Source organism: Tamandua tetradactyla, chromosome 10, assembly GCF_023851605.1.
Source record: "Tamandua tetradactyla isolate mTamTet1 chromosome 10, mTamTet1.pri, whole genome shotgun sequence".
Lineage (NCBI taxonomy): Eukaryota > Metazoa > Chordata > Mammalia > Pilosa > Myrmecophagidae > Tamandua > Tamandua tetradactyla.
This window is the reverse complement of record NC_135336.1, coordinates 52,091,531-52,110,824: the sequence shown is the minus strand read 5'-3', so window position 1 is coordinate 52,110,824 and position 19,294 is coordinate 52,091,531. Positions and strand designations below refer to the sequence as shown.

Sequence of the window (19,294 nt, the reverse complement as noted above, 5' to 3'; positions counted from 1 at the left end):
ATTGACAGGAATGGTTTTGGTTAGAGTTTGGCATGTTCTGATAGGTGGCACTGTCTAACTGTGGCATGCATAAGAGTGACCTCCAGTGTAGTCTCTCAACTCTATTTAAACTCTCTCAACCAATCATACCTTATATTTGTTACACTTCTTTTCCCCTTTTTGGTCACAGTGACATTGTTGATCTCATGGTGTGAGGGCCAGGCTCATCCTTGGGGGTCATCTCCCATGCCACCGGGGAGATTTTCATCCCTGGATGTCATGTCCCACATAGGGGGGAGGGCAATGATTTTGCTTGCAGATTTGGGCTGAGAGAGAGAAGCCATATCTGAGCAACAAAAGAGGTCCTCTGGAGGTGAAGCTTAAATATACCTATAGGTAGGTAGGCTAAGCTTCTCTGCTACATACATAAGCTTCACAAGAACAAGTTTCAAGATCAAGGGCTTGGCCTATTCTTTTGGGTGTCCCTAAAGTTTGGCACTGTATCTGGAGTTTCCCTGGTAAAGTTTAGTAGTTACATGATTTTTCTCCCATCCATCAAGGAACTTTGCCAATACTTTTTGCTTATCTGCTTAATATACTCTGGGATGTATCCAGGCATTACTGTAAGCTATACAGGATTGAAGGCCCTCATTCTTATTCTAGGTTCCTGTATTTGGATTGTTTAAATGATATTTCCAGACAAGCTGAGTTAGATTTTGTGCTACAGAAAATCTAGATTCTGTAGGGTAATATATCTTTCTTCCTATAATCTCAAAGGGTAGGTGAAGTTCTAAAATACAGGTAATGTCTTCCTTACCCCTGTATTCTGAATTACCCTAATCCTGACCCCATTGGCCTCATTCCTATCTCTAAATATCATATACAAATATAAAACAGCCCCTCAAAATCCAGAAATAAGGGTGGTGCAGTGGTGTCTCAGTGGCAGAATTCTTACCCGCCATGCCAGAGATCTGGTTTAATTCCCAGGGCCTGCTCATACCAAAAAAAAAAAAAAAAAAAAAAAAAATCATAAATAACAATTACCACTCCAGCCTAACTGTGACTGCTTTATGTAAATACTTATAATATAGGCCCCAGTTTTCTTGTATTTTCTAAATGAGATCATACGATATTTGCTCTTTTGTTTCTGGCTTATTTTGCCACACCACATGTCCCATAAGGTCATTCACATCATTGTATGCCTCACAGCTGCATTCCTCATTGTGGTGCTTTTGTTTTGTTTTGTTTTTTACATGGGCAGGCACCAGGAATCGAACCTGGGTCTCTGGCATGGCAGGCAAGAATTCTGCCATTGAACCACCACTGCACCACCCCTCACTGGGGTTTTGATTTGCATTTCCCTAATAGCCAGTGAAGTTGTGCATCTTTTCATGTACCTTTTAGTGATTTGTAAATGATTCTTCTGAAAAATGCTCATGTCTTTGGCCCATTTTTTAATTGGGTTGTTTGCCTTTTTGTTGTTGAATTATAGAATCTCTTTATATATTTTGGATATTAAACCCTTATCTGATACGTGGTTTCCAAATATTGTCTCCCGTTGCATAGCCTGCATTTTTACACTCCTAGCAAAGGTCTTTGATCCACAAAAGTGTTCATTTTTAAGAGATTCCATTTATCTATTTCTTTTTTCATTGCTTGGTTTTGGGTATAAGGTCTAGGTAACTACCTCCTATCACAAGATTTGATATTCCCCTACATTTTCATCTAAAAGTTTTATGGTTTTAGCTCTAATGTTTAGGTCTTTGATCCATTTTGTGTTGATTTTTGTATAGAGTGTGAGATATGGATCCTTTTTCATTCTTGTGCATATGGATATTGAGTTCTCCAAACATCATTTATTGAAGAGGCTGCTATGTCCCAATTGGATTATCTTGATGGCCTTATCGAAGATCAGTTGTCCATAGATGAGAGGGTCTGTTTTTGAACAATTTGATTCCACTGGTCAGTATATCTGTCTTTATTCAGTACCATGCTGTTTTAACCACTGTAGCTTTTTAAAGCTTTGTAGCTTTAAAGCATTGTGATAATATGCTTTAAAGTCAGACAGTGTGAGACCTTGCACTTTATTTTTCTTTCTCAAGATGTTTTTAGCTATTTGGGGCACCCTGCCCTTCCAAATAGATTTGGTTATTGGTTTTCTATTTCTGAAAAGTAAGTGGTTGGGATTTCATTTGTATTGCATTGAATCTATAAACAATTTAGGTTGAATTGACACCTTAAATGAATTGAGTTTTCCAATCCATGAACATGGTATGCCCTTCCATTTATTTAGGACTTCCATGATTTTTTTTTGGCACTTTCTTGTAGTTTTCTGTGTGTAAGTCTTTGTGTCCTTAGTTAAATTTATTCTTAAATATTTGATTCTTTTGGTTGCTGTTGTAAATGGAATTTTTTTCTTGATTTCCTCCTCAGATTGCTCCTTACTAGTATATAGAAACACTACTGATTTGGGGGTGTTGATCTTGTACCCTGCCACTTTGCTGTACTCATTTATTAGCTCTAATACCCTTGCTGTAGGTTTTTTGGGATTGTTGACATATAATATCATGTCATCATGATATTTTACTTCTTCCTTTCCAATTTGGATGCCATTTATTTCTTTTTCTTGTCTAATTGCTCTGGCTGGAAATTCCAACACAGTGTTAAATAACAGTGGTGACAGTGGGCATCCTTGTCTTGTTCCTGATCTTAAAAGGAAAGCTTTCATTCTTTCCCAATTGAGTATGATGTTAGCTGTGAGTTTTTTATATATCCCTTTTATCATGTTGAGGAAGTTCCCTTTTATTCTTATCCTTTGAAGTGTTTTCATTAAGAAAGGATGTTGAATTTTGTCAAATGTCTTTTCTGATTGATTGAGATGATCATGTTTTTTTCTGTTTTGATTTATTGATGTGGTGTAATGTGCTGCTGGTTTTGATTTGCAAGTATTTTACTGAGGATTTTTTGCATCTATATTCATTAAAGGATTGGCCTGTAATTTTCTGTTCTTATAGTACCTTTGTCTGGCTTTGGTTTTAGGATGATGTTGGCTTCATAGAAAGAGTTGGATAGTTTTCCTTTCTCTTCAATTTTTTGAAGAGTTCCAGCAGGATTGGTTCTAATTCTTTCTTGAATGCTTGATAGAATTCGCATGTGAAACCATCTGGTCCTGGACTTTTCTTTTTGGGAGCTTCTTGATGACTGATTCAATCTCTTTACTTGTGATTGGTTTGTTGAGATCATCTGTTTCTTCTTGAGTCAATGTTGGTTGTTCATACTTTTTTAGGAGGTTGTCCCTTTCAGCTACATTGTCTAGTTTATTAGCTTATAGTTGCTCATAATATTCTTTCATTATCTCCTTTATTCCTGTGGTGTCAGTGGTTATGTCCCCTCTACCATTTATGATTTTATTTATTTGCTTCCTCGCTCTCTCTCTCTTTTTTTTTTTTTTTGGTCAGCCTAGCTAAGGGTCCATTGATTTTATTGATTTTCTCAAAGAACAACTTTTTTTTTTAGTTCATGACAGAATTTATTTATATTTGTAATGTTAATTGATAGTATGCATGGTTCTATACAACACCTTTCAATCATGTTCACTGTTAATATGGCACTATTATTTATAGACCCTCTAATGAACTGCCTTCACTTCTATCTATTCCCTTACATTTAAATTCAACCTCATTAGCTAACCATTCACCCATCTTTTGTTTCTGAGTAGCTCTAGGTCCCCTGTAATCTATGTTATAATCTATATTATAAGCCTCTTAATTTATATTTACAAAGGTCATAATAGCAAAACCATGCAGATCTCTACATCCCTGATTATGTTTATTCCTAAATACTTAATTATTTTAGTTGCTATTTTGAATGGAATTTTTTCCTTCATTTTCTCTTCAATTAAGTCATTGCTAGGTATAGAAACATTACTCATTTTTGCACATTAATTGTGTATCCTATCACTTTGCTGAATTTGTTTATTAGTTCAAGTATATTTGTAGATTTCTCAGGATATTCCAAGTATAGTATCAAGTTACCTCCAAATAATGAAAGTTTGACTTCCTTGTTTCCTTATTTGGATACCTTTTATTTCTTTTTCCTGCCTGATTGCTGTAGCTCAAATTTCTAGTACAATGTTGAATAATAGTGGTGATAGAGGGCTTCCTTGTCCCGTTCCCATCTTGGGAGAAGGTTTTTTCTTTAAACGTTTTTTTATTGTATAATATAACATTTATACAAAGCAAAGAAATAAAAAAGCAATAGTTTTCAAGGCATTCTTCAACAAGTAGTTACAGGACAGATCCCAGAGTTTGTCATGGGCTACCATATGATCCTCTCGTATTTTTCCTTCTAGCTGCCCCAAAATATAGGAGGGTAGAGGGCTTAAATACTTTTTTATCATCACAATTGACTTTTTTTCCTTTCTTTTTTTGTGAAGGGTAACATATATACAAAAAACTATAAATTTCCAAGCCCAGCACCACAATTAGTTGTAGAACATACTTCAGAATTTGACATGGGTTACAAGTTCTCAATTTTAGATTTTTACTTATAGCTATTCTAAAATACCGGAGACTAAAAAAGATATCAGTTTAATGATTCAGCATTCATATTCGTTTGCTAAGTCCTATCTTCTATGTATAATTCCACTATCACCTTTGATCTTTCCATACCTCTCATTAGGGTTAAAGAACAACTTTTAAAAAAAAAATTTCTGTTTAGTTTTCACATTTTCATTTCATTTATTTTTGCTCTAACCTTCATTTCTTTCCTTCTGTTTGCTTTGGAGTTAGTTTGCTGTTTTTTCTATACTTCCTTTCTGTACCTGTTCCAGGTGAACAGTTAATTCCTCGGTTTTTGAATAAAGATATTTACTTATTTTCTTGTAATTTCTTCCTTGACTTGCTAGTTGTTTAAAGAATGTGTTGTTTAGCCTCCATATATTTATGAATTTTCTGGCCCTCTACCAGACTTCCAACTTCATTCGTTATTATCTGAGAAAATGTTTTGTATAATTTCTGTCTTTTTAGTTTTTTGAGTCTTACTTCGTAACCCAGCATATGGTCTATCCTTGAGAATGATCCATGAGCACTTGAGAAAAAATATGTTTCCTGCAGTTGTAGGGTGTAATGTTCTGTAAATGTTTGTTAAGTCTAGTTCATTTATCATATTATTCAAAACCTCTGTTTCCTTATTGATTCTCTGTCTAGAGGTTCTATCCATTGATGAGAGTGGTGAATTGAAGTCTCCAACTATTATTGTAGAGATTGTCTACTTCTTCCTTCAGTGTTTGCCTTATATATATTGGGGCACTCTGGCTCGGTGCATAAATATTTGTGATTGTTATGTCTTCTTGATTAGTTGTTCCTTTTATTAATACATAGTGTCTTTCTTCATCTCTTTTGTTTTATATTTGAAGTCTAAATTGGTCAGATATTAGTACTGTTACCCTCGCTATTTTCTGCCTGTTGTTTGCATAATCTTTTTTCCAACCTTTCGCTTTCAGTTTGTTTTTGTTCTTGGATCTAAAGTGAGTCCCTTATAGACAGCAAATTGATGGGTCCTGTTTTTTAATCCATTTACCAGTCTGTGGATGTCTCTTGATTGAGGGTTTAATCCATTAATATTTAATGTTATAAGTGTAAATAAAGGCTGTACTTTCTTCTAACATTTTTTTCTTTTGGATTTTATATGTCATATCTTCTTTTTTGCACTTTACTAATCATCTTCATTTCTACATTCTTCTCCAGTCTGCTTTCTCCTGTCTTTAGTGTTTCCATTAGTATTTCTTGTAGAGCTGGCCTCTTAGTAACAAATTCTTCCAAGTGACTTTGAAAATATTTTAAACTCCTCGAAGGACAGTTTTGGTGGGTATAGAATTCTTGGTTGGCAGCTTTTGTCTTTCAGAATCTTAAGTATACCATACCACTTCCTTCTCAGCTCCATGATTTCTGCTCAGAAATCCGCACATAATCTTATCAAACTTCCCTTGTATGTGATGGACAAAGAGACAAGTCTCTCTTTGTTTTTGACATCTGACAGTCTGATAAGTAAGTGTCTTGGAGTAGGTCTGTTTATATATATTCTGTTTGGGGTATGCTTCACTTCTTGGATCTGTAATTTTATGTCTTTCATAAAAGATGGGAAATTGTCAGTGATTGTTTCCTCCATTAGTCTTTCTGCCCCATTTCCCTTCTCTTCTTTTGGAACACATGTAACACATATATTCATGCACTTCATGTTGTCATTTAATTTCCTGAGACCCTGCTTACATTTTTCCATTTTTTCCCCATCTGTTTTTTTGTGTGTAGTATTTCAGATGTCCTGTCCTGCAGTTCACTAATCTTTCTTCTACCTCTTCAGATTTGCTGTTGTAGGTCTCCCCCCCTTTTTTCTCCCATCTTTTCTGTTGTGCCTTTCATTCCCATAAGTTCCGCCATTTGTTTTTAAAACTTTTGAGTTCTTCTTTATGTTCACCCAGTGTCGTCTTTATATCCTTCATGTCTTTTGCCATGTCTTCTCTCAACTTGTTGATTAACTTTTTCTTGTGATTTTGCATGTCTGTTCAAACATCCTGAATTAGTTGTTTCAGCTCTTTTATCTCATTTGAAATGTTGGTCTATTTCTTTGATTGGGCCATAGCCTTGATTTTCCTAGTGTGACTTGTTAATTTTTGCTGCTCTCTAGGGATTTGACTTCCTTAATTACTTTATTCTGGAGGTTGCTTTCTCTCTTTTACCTAGGGTTTTCTTGTGGGTTGACTTTGTCCTCTGTCTGTTCTTTGGCATTCAGTTCAACTTACTCTAGACATCTAGCATAGGTTCTATTTAGCTGATCAAAATTTTTTAACTCTTGTTTTTCCAGTTCTTGCCCTGCTCATATGGAACCTTTTTTTGAGGAGGGTCTCCTCAGATATGATTGACCCCAGTCAGATTTTCCCAGATGATACCAGCCCTTGTCTCAGAAGGAGTGTGTAAGCAATATCAAATTTCCCTGAGGGTTAGAAACAGTAGATTGCCACACTCTCCTATGAAGCCTGGAGACTCTGTGTTTTTTCCATTCTGTCCACCTTTGGCACATTTCAGCCTGCAGTTTCCCACAGCATAAAGTGATGTGGTGTCTTTAATTTTCAGCAGCCTCTCCCTGCCAGTGGTGTGGTTGAGACAGAAGCTGAGGTAGGTGGACTTAGGTTGTTTCTGTTTCCAGCCCCTGCATCCTGAATTCCCTGAAGGAGAGCCACTGCTTGAGCTGACCTCTCCCCCCTTTTCTTGGGGAAGATACACCCTTTAGGGAATTATCCCCATTCACCTGACTAGTTACTTTATCTCTCAAACTTGCCTTAATTTGGCCCTTGAGTGGGGCAGTGCTGAAGCCTGAGAGGGTTCCAGTTCTATCTAATGAGCTGTTAAGAAGTAAGAAAAATATGGGGCAAAAAGCCTTTTCAGAGCCAGACCCCAGTTCCCCAGATTTACCAATCAAGAGATGGAGTTGGTATATGGCTCTGTATGTCCCCAGGCTATATGTGCCCCCTTTTCTTGATGCTCAGCTCTTTTCAGTATTTTGTGCTGTACAATTAAAAAAGCCTCTGTTTTTTTTTTTTTTTCCTCCATTAGCTTCACCCCCTTCTGCTAGGGCAGAAACTCCCTGTTCCTTTAGTTCTTACTTCAGGTTTATCTGTGCTTGGGGCCTGTTTTCAGCAGTCTGAATTTGTTAATTAATTCCGCAACTGGAGCTTGGTTGAGCTACTTGCTCCAAGTAGGGTGTGTTTCTTTTTCCCTGCCGTTCCTGTAGGGGAGGGGAGCTGGCCTCTGTGGCTTGGGAGATTTACAGTTCTGTGTGGGATCTCAGCTGTTCTACCTGTCTCAGACTGGTATACACTGTGTGTCTGCTCAGTGATGTTCCCTCGGTAGTTGTCCCATAGAGTTCCTGGCTATTTATCAGCTACCCTGGAAGACAAACTAAATTCTACACCTCACTATGCCGCCATCTTGCTAGCATGTCCCCGGAGTTTGGATTTTATCATGAGGGCAATACAAAATCCTTGGAAGACTTTAAGAATGATCAGATTTGAATGCTTAAAGAGATGGCTCTGGCTTTTTTTTTTTTTTTTTTTTTTAAAGGGAGGAAGGGAAGGAAAGACAGAGAAGGAAGGAAGGATGGAAGGAAGGAAGGGAGGAAGAAAGGGAAACATCTTCAAACATTTTCTTGTTTTTTTTATTATATTTTGTTGTTTGTTTGTTTTCCACATGGGCTGGGGCCGGGAATCGAACCGGGGTCCTCCGGCACGGCAGGCAAGCACTCTTGCCCGCTGAGCCACCGCGGCCCGCCCATGGCTCTGGCTTTTATCTGGAGAGTTGACCTGAATAAAACAGGAGTGAATACAAGAAGACTGGTTAGGTCACTGTTGGCAGTATTCTGAGGGAGAGAGGTCTTGGTGTTCTGATGTTTTGTCTGACTTTTTAATAGCAGATAGAATTATTAGTTTATAGAATATGAAAGAAGGGAGACACCAGCATGGTCACTGTAAATAGCAGTTTGTTGGCAGCTTGATTCTACATAGCTGTGCATGTGCCTCGGGATTTTTAAAGCAAGATTTATGTACTTAAGTGAAAAAGATATAATTGTTGTTTTGCTGGGTGGGGATGACCAAAGGTGGGGAAAGGGGCTTTGAGGTTATATTTGATAGAAAAGATATGACAATATGTGGGATCTGAAAATGACATGTAAGAGTCTGGGATGAGGCAGAAGAACTGGTGTGGTCGGTATACCAGGGATAGTTGGGTAAGAGAGCTGGAGAGATGGGAGGCTGTGAACACTGAGGAATGTCTGAGGTTAAGACTCAGGTATGAGATGGTTGTGAGAGTGCTAAGGAACTGGGGCGTCAGGGTTTTCTGAAGGTGTCGTATAGAATGAAGCCAAGCCCTGGAGTAGAATGGCCGCGCCAGGTGCCAGAGATAGTAAAACTCTTTTCCTCTCAGCATATCTCTCTCAAACCCTTGACCTTGTTCCCTGTATGGCACCCAAGGCTGCTTGAGGAGATGGCTGTTTGGATCTGCAAAAATTTCTTACGTCGCTAGAAGGTAGGCTGCATGGAAGTAGGGTGTGAGGTGCATTTTTTATTGTTGCATCCAAACACCTAGAATAGTGCTTAGCTTTTCATTATTTGTTGAATGAATGAATACATAAATAAATACATAATTTGTTGAATGAATGAATACATTGGCCCTCACTGCTACTTGCATTCCCCAGAAATACTCTTTCAAGTCATCTCCATTCTTGGAGCCGAAATCCTGAGTCTACTTCTGCTTCCCCTCCTTTGACTGGTCATGTCTCCTCTTGCTTTACTGAGGATCAGAGCCACTTGTTGGGACCTTGTACAAATTGTCTTCTAGAATTTCTCAGGCTTAGGACACTGTCCTTCATACTTCACTTGGAACAGAAAATGCCCCTATTCCTTTCCAAGGTAAAGGAAAATACTCTCCCCTGGACTCTTTTTCTCACCACCTTTTGCCTTTCCTTCTGGAAGCTGACACTATCCTCTTTTGTATAGCAGTTGCCCTCCTTCCACAGCTTCTGTCTTGGAACTTAAACTGTCCTGTCATCTTATGTCTCGAAAAGGTTCTACTTAAAAACCTTTGAAAAATTGCCTTCTAGTGTCCATCAGCAGATGGGTGGATAAACAAAATGTGGTGTATCATATAATAGAATATTGCCAAGTTATTAAAAATGAATGATGAACTTTGAAAATATTATGCTAAGTAGAAGAAGCCAGATACAAAAGGACAAATATTGTATGATTCCACCTTCATAAAACATCCAGAATAATTGAATTCAAACAGACAGTAATTAGGTTAGAGGTTACTAGGGGTTGTGGGAAGGGAGAAATGGGGAGTATTTGATGGGTATTCAGTTTCTGTTTGGGGTTTCCAGATGCTTTGGAAACACAGTAGTGATGGCTGCACAACATTGTGAATGTAATTAATGCCAAATAAATTGTACACATTAAAATCGTTAAAATGGTACATTTTATCACAATAATAAGAAAAAGATTCCCTTCTTTTTACTAACTGGTCCTCCTTTTTCACCGCCTATTCACTGCTTAACATCTTGAGTTTTGGTCTCTATTCACAAATTCCTGAGCTATTATGACTGTTTTTCCTACAGTCCTAGAGCTTTTCCATAGTTCTCAGTTCTTTATTTATTAATCCAACAGATATTTGTGCCCCTACTATGGTCAGGTACTTTTAAGGTGTTCGTTATAATGCAGTGAATACAATGGACAGTCAAATCCCTGCTCTAGTGAATTTTACTTCCTAGAGGAAGTGACAGAGATTAAATGATTGTGTGTGTTTGTGTGTTTGTGTGTGATACTGGCAAGTACAAAGGAGAAGAATAAGGCAGGGAAGGGGAAGAAGCAGTTTTAGAGTAGAGGGGCTTGCTCTTTTAGATCGAGTGACCAGGGTGGGTTTCAATGAGGAAGTGACATTTAAGTAATCTGAAGGATGTAAGGGAGGAAGTCATAGCGTTATCTGGGGAAAGAACATTCTAAACAGAGAAAGAGTAACTGCAGAATTCCCGAGGTGAGACTGTGCCTGACATAGTTGAAGAGGCTAGTCCTCATCTGTCTGGATCTTATACTGGTATTTAATACTCTTTACTCCCCTCTGGCTTTGAAAGTATTCTTTGTCTTTCACCTTAGGAGAGCAGTGCTCTGGAGGGCATGGCCTGGCCTGGTTTTGGCCAGATGCAATGGCGGCATTGGACTGTAGAAAGAGCCCTAGGCCGGTAGGGCTGGGTGGAGGTATGTGTGGCTCCTGTCACTATCCAGCTTTGTGGTTCTGGTTGCATAGCTACCTCTGTGCTTCAGTTCCTCCTCATCTATAAGATGGGAATAGTGATACTTTCCCAGCTTTACCTTGTAGTCTGGCAGTGCTCAAATGAGATAATATGTGAAAGGACTGCCTCAGCTAGATCTCCATCTATTTATATGACACCTTGTTAGTGCATTGCTTGGTTAATATTAAAGTCCATTTCTAAAAGAAACACATATCGTGTTTAGAAATCATGGCGTGATTACTGTAGGAGCCAATTCTTTCATCTAGAAACTAGAAAGGCTATGTGGCAACATTTAAAATTAAATTTTCATAAATGGTGATTTAATGTTCCTTTATGAAAAGACCTAATAGGATAATCAACATATGGTTCCTGTGGAAACCATAAGTACATGTGTGTATGCATTTACATGTGAACTTTTAAATGTTGGTATTCCTGTGTTTACTTCTGTGAATTGAAAAAAAAATAGTTCAGCTATTTAACCCAAGAAAATGTTACTTCAGTAATCTATATTTCCTGTGAAAGTTTTATGGTGTTCATCACTTCCCCATATATTGCCACATACAAGTGTGTTGCTTTGATTTTTGTAAATACTAGAAAATTCATAGTAAGGTGAATGAAGAGGCCACTGGGTTTGGCAGTTGAAAGTTCACTGGTGATATCTGGAAATAACAGTTTTGGTAGAGAGGAATGGTCAGGAATTCAGGGCAGTAGTTGAGGGTAATGAAGCAAGTAATGAAGGCAAAGGGATACAGGATTAGAACTTTGATTTGGTTTCTCTCTACCTTCCGTGCTCATCTCCAGCCACTCCTTCACTTCACAATTTACGCACCGAGAAGAGTAATATGTACTTAACCATTTCCTCCCTTCCTGGTCTCAAGTATCAACCCACGCAGTTGGTTCCCCTCCCCACTTCTCTGTCCTCATTCTTCTTTCCAGAATCACCTGTGAATTCTCAGCTGTCATCCTAGAGCCCTCTTCACTCCTCATCTTCTTTTAAACTCTTTGGTGATGGTAATGTTGACCAACAGCTCCTCTTTGATATTTCTACTCTGTAGATTCCGAAATGATTCCCTGGTTCTCCTCAAAACATTTCTGACTACTTCTCTGTCTCTTTCATGGATTTATTTTCTTCTTTGTGCCTCCTTTTTTTTTTTTTTTTTTTTTGTGGGTTCTGTGAATTTCTAACTTTTAAAAAAATTTTTATTTATTAATTAAAAAAATTAACAACAAACAAAAACATTAACATTCAATTCTACATATATAATCAGTAATTCTTAATATCATCATATAGTTGCATATTCATCATTTCTTAGAACATTTGCATCAATTTAGGAAAAGAAATAAGATGATAACAGAGAAAAAAAAAAAACGATTATATATACCATACCCCTTACCCCTCGCTTTCATTTATCACTAGCATTTCAAACTAAATTTATTTTAACATTTGTTCCCCCTATTATTTATTTTTATTCCATATGTTCTACTCGTCTGTTGATATGGTAGATAAAAGGAGCATCAGACACAAGGTTTTCACAATCACAGAGTCACATTGTAAAAGCTATATCATTGTCTTTGTGCCTACCTTTTAATGTTTTTCTTCTAAGACTCTTTTTCCCCTGCATACAGTGTGCACTGTCAAATTGCATTCCTAAGTCATGCCTCTGCCTGCTTACTTGGGCATCACCAGAGTATCTAAAACTTATCATTTCTGGCATTTACACATTTTTTTGTGATCCTGTTTATATGCCCAGGGAGTGCTTAGTTCTCTATTTTCTACCTCCATTTTTATTCTCACTATTCAAGCAGTTGCCCAGTTTGGAAAACATAGTCATCTATGGCTGTTATCCCTCACCCTCTACTTCATATTATCAGCCTCATTTTCTGTACTTTCTGTCCCAGTCTGCCTCTGCTACATCCCTGCCATAGTGAACATACTTCAAACCTTTGTATCTTTGCGCATGCTATTCCTTGTGTCTAGAATTATTTTCTCACCCATTCTTTTGTGACACTTTCAATTACCCTTTAGGAGCAATATCAGTGTTACCTCCTTTATGTAATGGTTTGTTACCATTTTTAATCAAGTTAATCATGTCTTCCCTCGTGTACATGCCTCTGCTCTGTCCCACGCATGGTGCTGTAATGATTATTTCCTTGCTAGACTATAAGCTCCTTGAAGGCAGCTTATTAATCAGTGTGTCTAGCACAGTATTATACACACAGTAAAATGAGTAGATGCATGGATGAATTTGGACCTAAAGGTACAATATTACAGCATATTGATTATGAAGGAAAAAAAGCTTTCCAAAATGTATATGTAAATTGCCCTCCAAATTTTATATGCAGAATATCAACACCTTTGAGACTAACTATAAATGATGTTTTGTTAGTTTTCATTTGATTTCTAAGTGCTCCTCTTCTACTCACTTCTTGGAACAATAGCAAATAGTCCTATTGGCAGGTGGACACAGCCCCAGTTGGTGAGGCTCTGTGGCAGGCTAAACTTCCATTGTTGTCTGGGTTGAGGTTCAAACAATGGCTGCTTTAGGTCAAATTTAAAATTTTAATTATATAAACATAGAATTTACTGTTGATGTTTACTTTTCTGCTCAATTTTGTTTCTAAATTTAGAAACAATTTTTCTTATTTAGCTGATGGATGGTATTTTAATTGTTACTATAAATTTCTTGGATAGTGAGAGACATGTTATAAGCATTTGAGACATTTACGTTAACTAAAAAATGATCTTCAGTAAACTGAAGATTTAGGGATTATACTTTAGCAAAGAAGCTAAAAATTGAAAGAAAGAGGGAAGAAGTGCTTTTAAAAAAATTGTATGTAATTTATTTATACATACAAGGAAAGGTTGAATGTGAAGACTCATAAATTTAGCAAAACATGCACTTGGAGTAGTTTAGCATCGACTTATCTTCCTTTGGAAAGAAATCCTTTATGCTTTGAAAGGAATGATCAGGTGTAAATCTTAAGATAGTGGAATAAATGCTGTTTTTGACGAAAATCATTCTTCTTGTAATGCCCTTGTTCTCTGAATTTTCCTTTTTTTTTGGTCATTGCCTCAATTTTATAAGACTTTTGTGAAACTTTAAAGCATTTAAAAAATATTTGTGATAGTTTAATGTGTATTTCTTTAAGTGTGACCCAGCCTGAGCTGGGTCATACTAGTTAAATAGAAAAAAGTAATCACTGTTCTATTCATATTAAAGTGTTAGTTTATTTTGACCTGGGGAGAAGGCTGGTAATTACAACAAATTAAGTGAAGTAATTAAAGAACTAGAAATTTGTAAATATCTTTCAAGTACGTTAGCATTTTCAGAATGTTGACTAGCATATCTTTTACTGTCAAACTGAGAGGCTGTTTATGTTGTTTCTATGAAGAGAGGTCATGTTTGATTTGTAACGTGGGCTCCCATATGGACAGAAGATTGGACAGAAGAGATAAAGACAGTGGGATTAGGTTGAAGTTGAAACCAATAAAACTTGAGACTTACAGTGCCTCTAAAAGGCTGATGGTATTCTAAATGTAGAGACTCAGATAATTTATTAAGTTCCTCACATATTGAGAAATGCTGTGTGTTCAGTCAAAAATTCCCTGAGAAATTAAAGGTGGAAATAAACTTAAAGTATTGTTGGGTTGAAATTAATTTGCTGTGTTAATAGGCCTTAACCATTTTCTCAACTTTTCATATACCTAATTTCATTGGTCTTTAGTGGGACATTCCTATAAACTGTTTTGAACTCGGGTTAGAATGTAGAATGAGGTGAACAAGTTATAATTATAATGCTCTTGCCTTCTTGAAGATCAGGTTCTTATAGAACTTTGTTACGTGAAACTGTGTGCCTTAAGGTGGTTTCACCTTGGTGTCCTGATCTTTCTGTGACTCATTTAAGCTTTCCTTTTATAAGGACTAGTGGACCTAACATCTGACAGTTGCTGTTGAATGTGCATTCCTTTTCCAAGTATGTGAGCCAGTATATTCAGAAGGCAGGGTTAGTTGGCACATTGGCCTAAAGCTTTTTGGAATCTGGGAAGACTGTAAAGTGGTATACCCGTATGCTCATTGCTGTCTTTCCTCGCACAGACACACAGGAGTATGGGCTTGCTTTGCAGGAACTTAATTATGAACAGGTCAGCTACACCCCTGGAAGTGTCCTAACATCTGCAGAAATGCCCAGTGTTGTCCAAGGGTTGGAATTAAGGCACATAACTGGACTTTGTGCTTTACCAGGAAGGGTTCATATGGACTTTTTCTCTGAATTGAAGCACCATGTTTTTGACTTCCCTCATCCTCTTGAGAGGAATAATTTTACCCATTGTGGCAGCTTCATGGGTTGCCGTAATGCAATGATGAGGTTTATTTTCGTCTAAAGTACCGAATATTTGAAGATACTGTCCATTAGCTCTCTTATAATAAAGGGAAATTTAAAGACACCTAAGTCTTGCCTTGATCTGTTCCTTTGTCTTTCCAGACTTATCTTTCACTTTTCTCATTCTTGTTCCCTAAGCGCTAGTCATGTTAAACTTCTTAGAAGCTGCCACCCCACTAAACATGCACATACACCTGAAGAACAGTGGCCACTCTATTTTTATTTATTTATTTTTTTACATGAACAGGCACAAGGAACCAAACCCGGGTCTCCAGCATGGCAGGTGAGAACTCTGCCACTGAGCCACCTTTCCTGCCCATAGTAGCCACTCTAGAGTCCCCATTCAGAAGGCACTTCTAGGAAGCATCTCCTGAGTTACCTCCTCTGCTTTCACCTCCACTAAGTCTGGACTTGTCAGTTTGGTTCTGGGTTCCCACGTATGCTTTACTTCTCCTGTCACTGTATTCATGTTGCTTTGCTGAAGTCTTTCTCTCGGAATTCTCCAGTAGATTGTAAACTACTGAATAAAAGTCATCTGTTTTATTCACAAATGTATCCCAGATCCCTAGCATGGTCTGTTATATATTAAATAGGTTATTAGTCAATATTTACAGAATTGAACTGAATTTGAATCATTTTGCTCAATTGTTTTAGAGTCCTTATTAAATTCAACTTTTTCTTTCAGTTTTGATGTTAGACATTTTCAAGTAAAATTAGAAAGATGAATTTTCTCAAAAACTTTACTTTTGAGGCAGACTCAATCATTGGTATAGTCCTGGAATATGTAGCATGTTGACTAATTACTTTAAAGGAATCAAAAATACCTACTTCAACCAGCAGAGATTATATCAATATTTAAGAAACCTTTTCTAGACTGTTTGCTGATTAAAAGATAGGTATCCTGGACTATTCACCAACAGTTTAGTATTCTCCTGAATCTACGAGGATTCACCAGAATCTTAGTGTGATGCCTTAAAATGTGCAGCACTAATTGTGTGGATCATAATATGTTGTTGAATATGAATTGCTAAAGTGAGTTATTTATAGGTTAGTGTGAAAAATAAATATGATGCCTTGAATCTAGGGGAGGGGGGAAATTCCAAAATTTCACATTAGTAAAATTGTGCTTTCCTATTACATTCTGCTTTTGAAAGATTCTAAGTATTTTTCCTAGTGAAGTAATTTGAATCTTAACTATATGTTAAAGTATATTTATTGATACAGTGTTTTAGGATCTAGAGTATTTCAAAAGTCAATGTCCTGTAAATGATGAATTTTTAAGGGAAGCAGTATCAACCTCAAGGGGACAAAAATTGGCTCTTGGCGGGGACGTGAAAAAAATCTTAGATATTAACAATGGTTTCTGACCACATTACACAGAGATTATAGCATATCTGTGGTATTAAATGTCATAGGGAATGAGGTTAGGAAAAAAATGTCCAAAATCCTTTGTGTGCATGTGTGTGTGGTAATAATGAAAAAAAAGCAAAGTTGAAAAACACCGTTCTAGATGTAGTATGAATTTGTGTAGTTCTAATGTTCTTTGACACTTTGTGTGCTTTCTAAATACTTTATTGTACATAGATTCTCTTTATGTCCATTTCCTTTTCATTAATTATTTTAACAATCAAAGGTTGCTCAGTTTCTTCTGAGTGTATACTAAACGTGTTATTTTAAGGTTGCTGATTCTTAAACCACTTTCTTAACGTTAGTGCGGCACACTTAGTTTACTCAGGTTTTAGCACAGGTGTTCTCTAGTAGTGCATATTAAGTGATTGTTTTCAGCTTTTCTTCCTTCCAACCATTTAATTTTTCGAATGATGACGCTTATTATTCTTTATTTTGTTTTCAAAGATTCTCCAAATTGAGGACAAAAGGAACCAGGCTGACAAGCCAATCACTCTTCCAAAGCCAGAAGATTCCAAAAAGCCAAATGACCTTTCCAGTTCTACTTCAGATACCAAAATAGGAGAAAGCGATAGACAGACCAAAGAAAGCTTTTTCCAGTTTCTTGGTAACTTATTCAATATCTCAGGAAAATCTTCTCTTGGTGATGCTAAGCAGGCTTCTTTCCGAGACCAGGATAAAACTGAGAAAGCATTACGAAGTCCCAGTGACCGCTGTGAGGATGGGATTAAAGGGGAGAGGGAGATTTTCATTGGCCATCTTGGAGTCCAGGCACCTCCCCCAGAAGAACAAGAGCCCAACTCATCCGAGCTCTCAGATGCCTTTTCTTTGGCTACAACACAAGACAGTGAACAGGAAGCCATTGATTTGCTAAAGTAAGTTTAAAAATTAATTGAGGCAAAAAAGTGCAGCTTGTGGACCTGGCTTTGAGTCTTAGTTCTAACTCTATTAATTGAGGAGGGTTGGAAAAAGCTTTCTGTGATGTTCCTTCTCCTACTAGGTAAAAAAGAAATAAGTAAAGATGCTTCTGTATACCCTGAAGGCCATCTAGGGCCTTTTGAACATTTTAGGGGATGGTAATCATACCAAAAAAGGTGGCAAATTCGTAGAAGTACAAGATTTATTTATAATTTAAGACTTCCTTGGATGGGAATGTCTTTTGTTGTCTGAATTCCTACTGTATTATGTGCATTTGCGGGAAAAATGGCACTAAAGTTTGTTTTCCCATTCTATCAGTCTTTGTGCGATCAAATTGAAGGGTTAAGAAAAGAAACAAAGTCAACTTTATTCATGAAACTGCCCTTGTGAACCTTTTACACAGCATTAAAAACTGAAATCTTGCATGAATTAAGGTAGCATTCCTGCCCCATGTCTTTCCTTCTTTGATTAACAAATCAACTCAAAATTGTGTTTCCGTTTACTCATATGAACTAGAAGGAATATTTTCTACCCAAGAAATGCTTGTAGCAGTGTTGAACCCATTAAACATCTTATGTAATATGCAACTATTCCCTCATAGCTAGTAGGAGTTACTGATTTCAATTTAACATCTACCTGAGAATTCTTTTCATTATTGAAAGGATCATCAATAATACCCTAGTCAGAGATATAGGTGGTAACTTATAATTATAAAGCTCTTCATAGTTTTCAGAGTATTTGCATTTAATTCCTCAAAGTAACCTTACATGTGAACAGTAAGAACTGAGACCCAAATAGATTAGTTTTCCCACCAAGAGTAATGTAATGGGGACTTAATTTACCTGATAGTAAATGTACTAGTAAAGCCACAGTAATTGAGACAGTATCATAATGGTATAATATTTGCTAGACATTTAAATGGAATGTAATAATCTAGAAATAGAGAGTCACATATTTGGAAATTGAACCTTTGCGATGGCCTTTTATATGTTCTTACAGAAACAAAGACTTAGAGAAATTGGCTGACAGTTTGGAAAAAAAATAAAGCTTGATACCTCATTTTTATAATAAAATAAATTAAGATGGAGTGACAAATACATGTAAAAAACATACATAATCTAAAGGACATCTGTATGAATTATTTTATTTCTGTGAGAAATGAATTTTCTCAGCCTAATAGAAATGGGAGGTATCAGGAAAGAGATCAATAGATTCAATTACTCTCAATTTTCAGACTCCCTTTTGTCAAACAACGTAAGCAGAGATCAGTTAAATTGGCAAGTAAGAAAATTATATGCAAAAAATAGGACAGAGAAAATGCTTTAACTGATAAACAATTTAGACGCCAACTCATCAGTAGAAAAAAGCAATTAATATGAAAAATATTCAAATAGCAAGAAATATACATTGCTAATAAATAAATGAAAAAAAATTTCCTTATTAAAAATCAAGGAAATGCAAACTGAAATAATATTTTTCGCCTGCTATGTTTATGATAGTGGAAATGATAATGCTCTGCGTGAGTTAGAATTGATAAGACTGGTGCTCATACATGCTAGGAGTAGGGGTTGTAATTTCCAATTATGTATAAAGTTGTATATTGAAACTTGGTTTATAGAAGCATGTAATTGGAAACAAATGTCCAACAGCAGAAAAATGATTAAGTTGTGGTATATCCTTAAATAGGACATATTTAAGGCGTGCCCTTTCAGAACATGGTCTTTGGAGCAGTTGTGTCGGCATCAGCTGGGAATTTGTGAGAAATGCAGAGTAT

At 36.7% G+C, this 19,294-nt stretch overlaps 1 protein-coding gene across 2 annotated transcripts in view; it reads left to right on the top strand.

The window, feature by feature from the left end:
• CRYBG3 (crystallin beta-gamma domain containing 3) overlaps positions 1-19,294 on the top strand; it is a 130,981-nt gene that overhangs the window by 34,003 nt on the left and 77,684 nt on the right. For both annotated transcript variants that reach the window (XM_077118641.1, XM_077118642.1), the window contains one exon: positions 17,050-17,477. In XM_077118641.1, the coding sequence (XP_076974756.1) occupies positions 17,050-17,477 (428 nt within the window). The remainder of the gene's footprint in view (positions 1-17,049; positions 17,478-19,294) is intronic.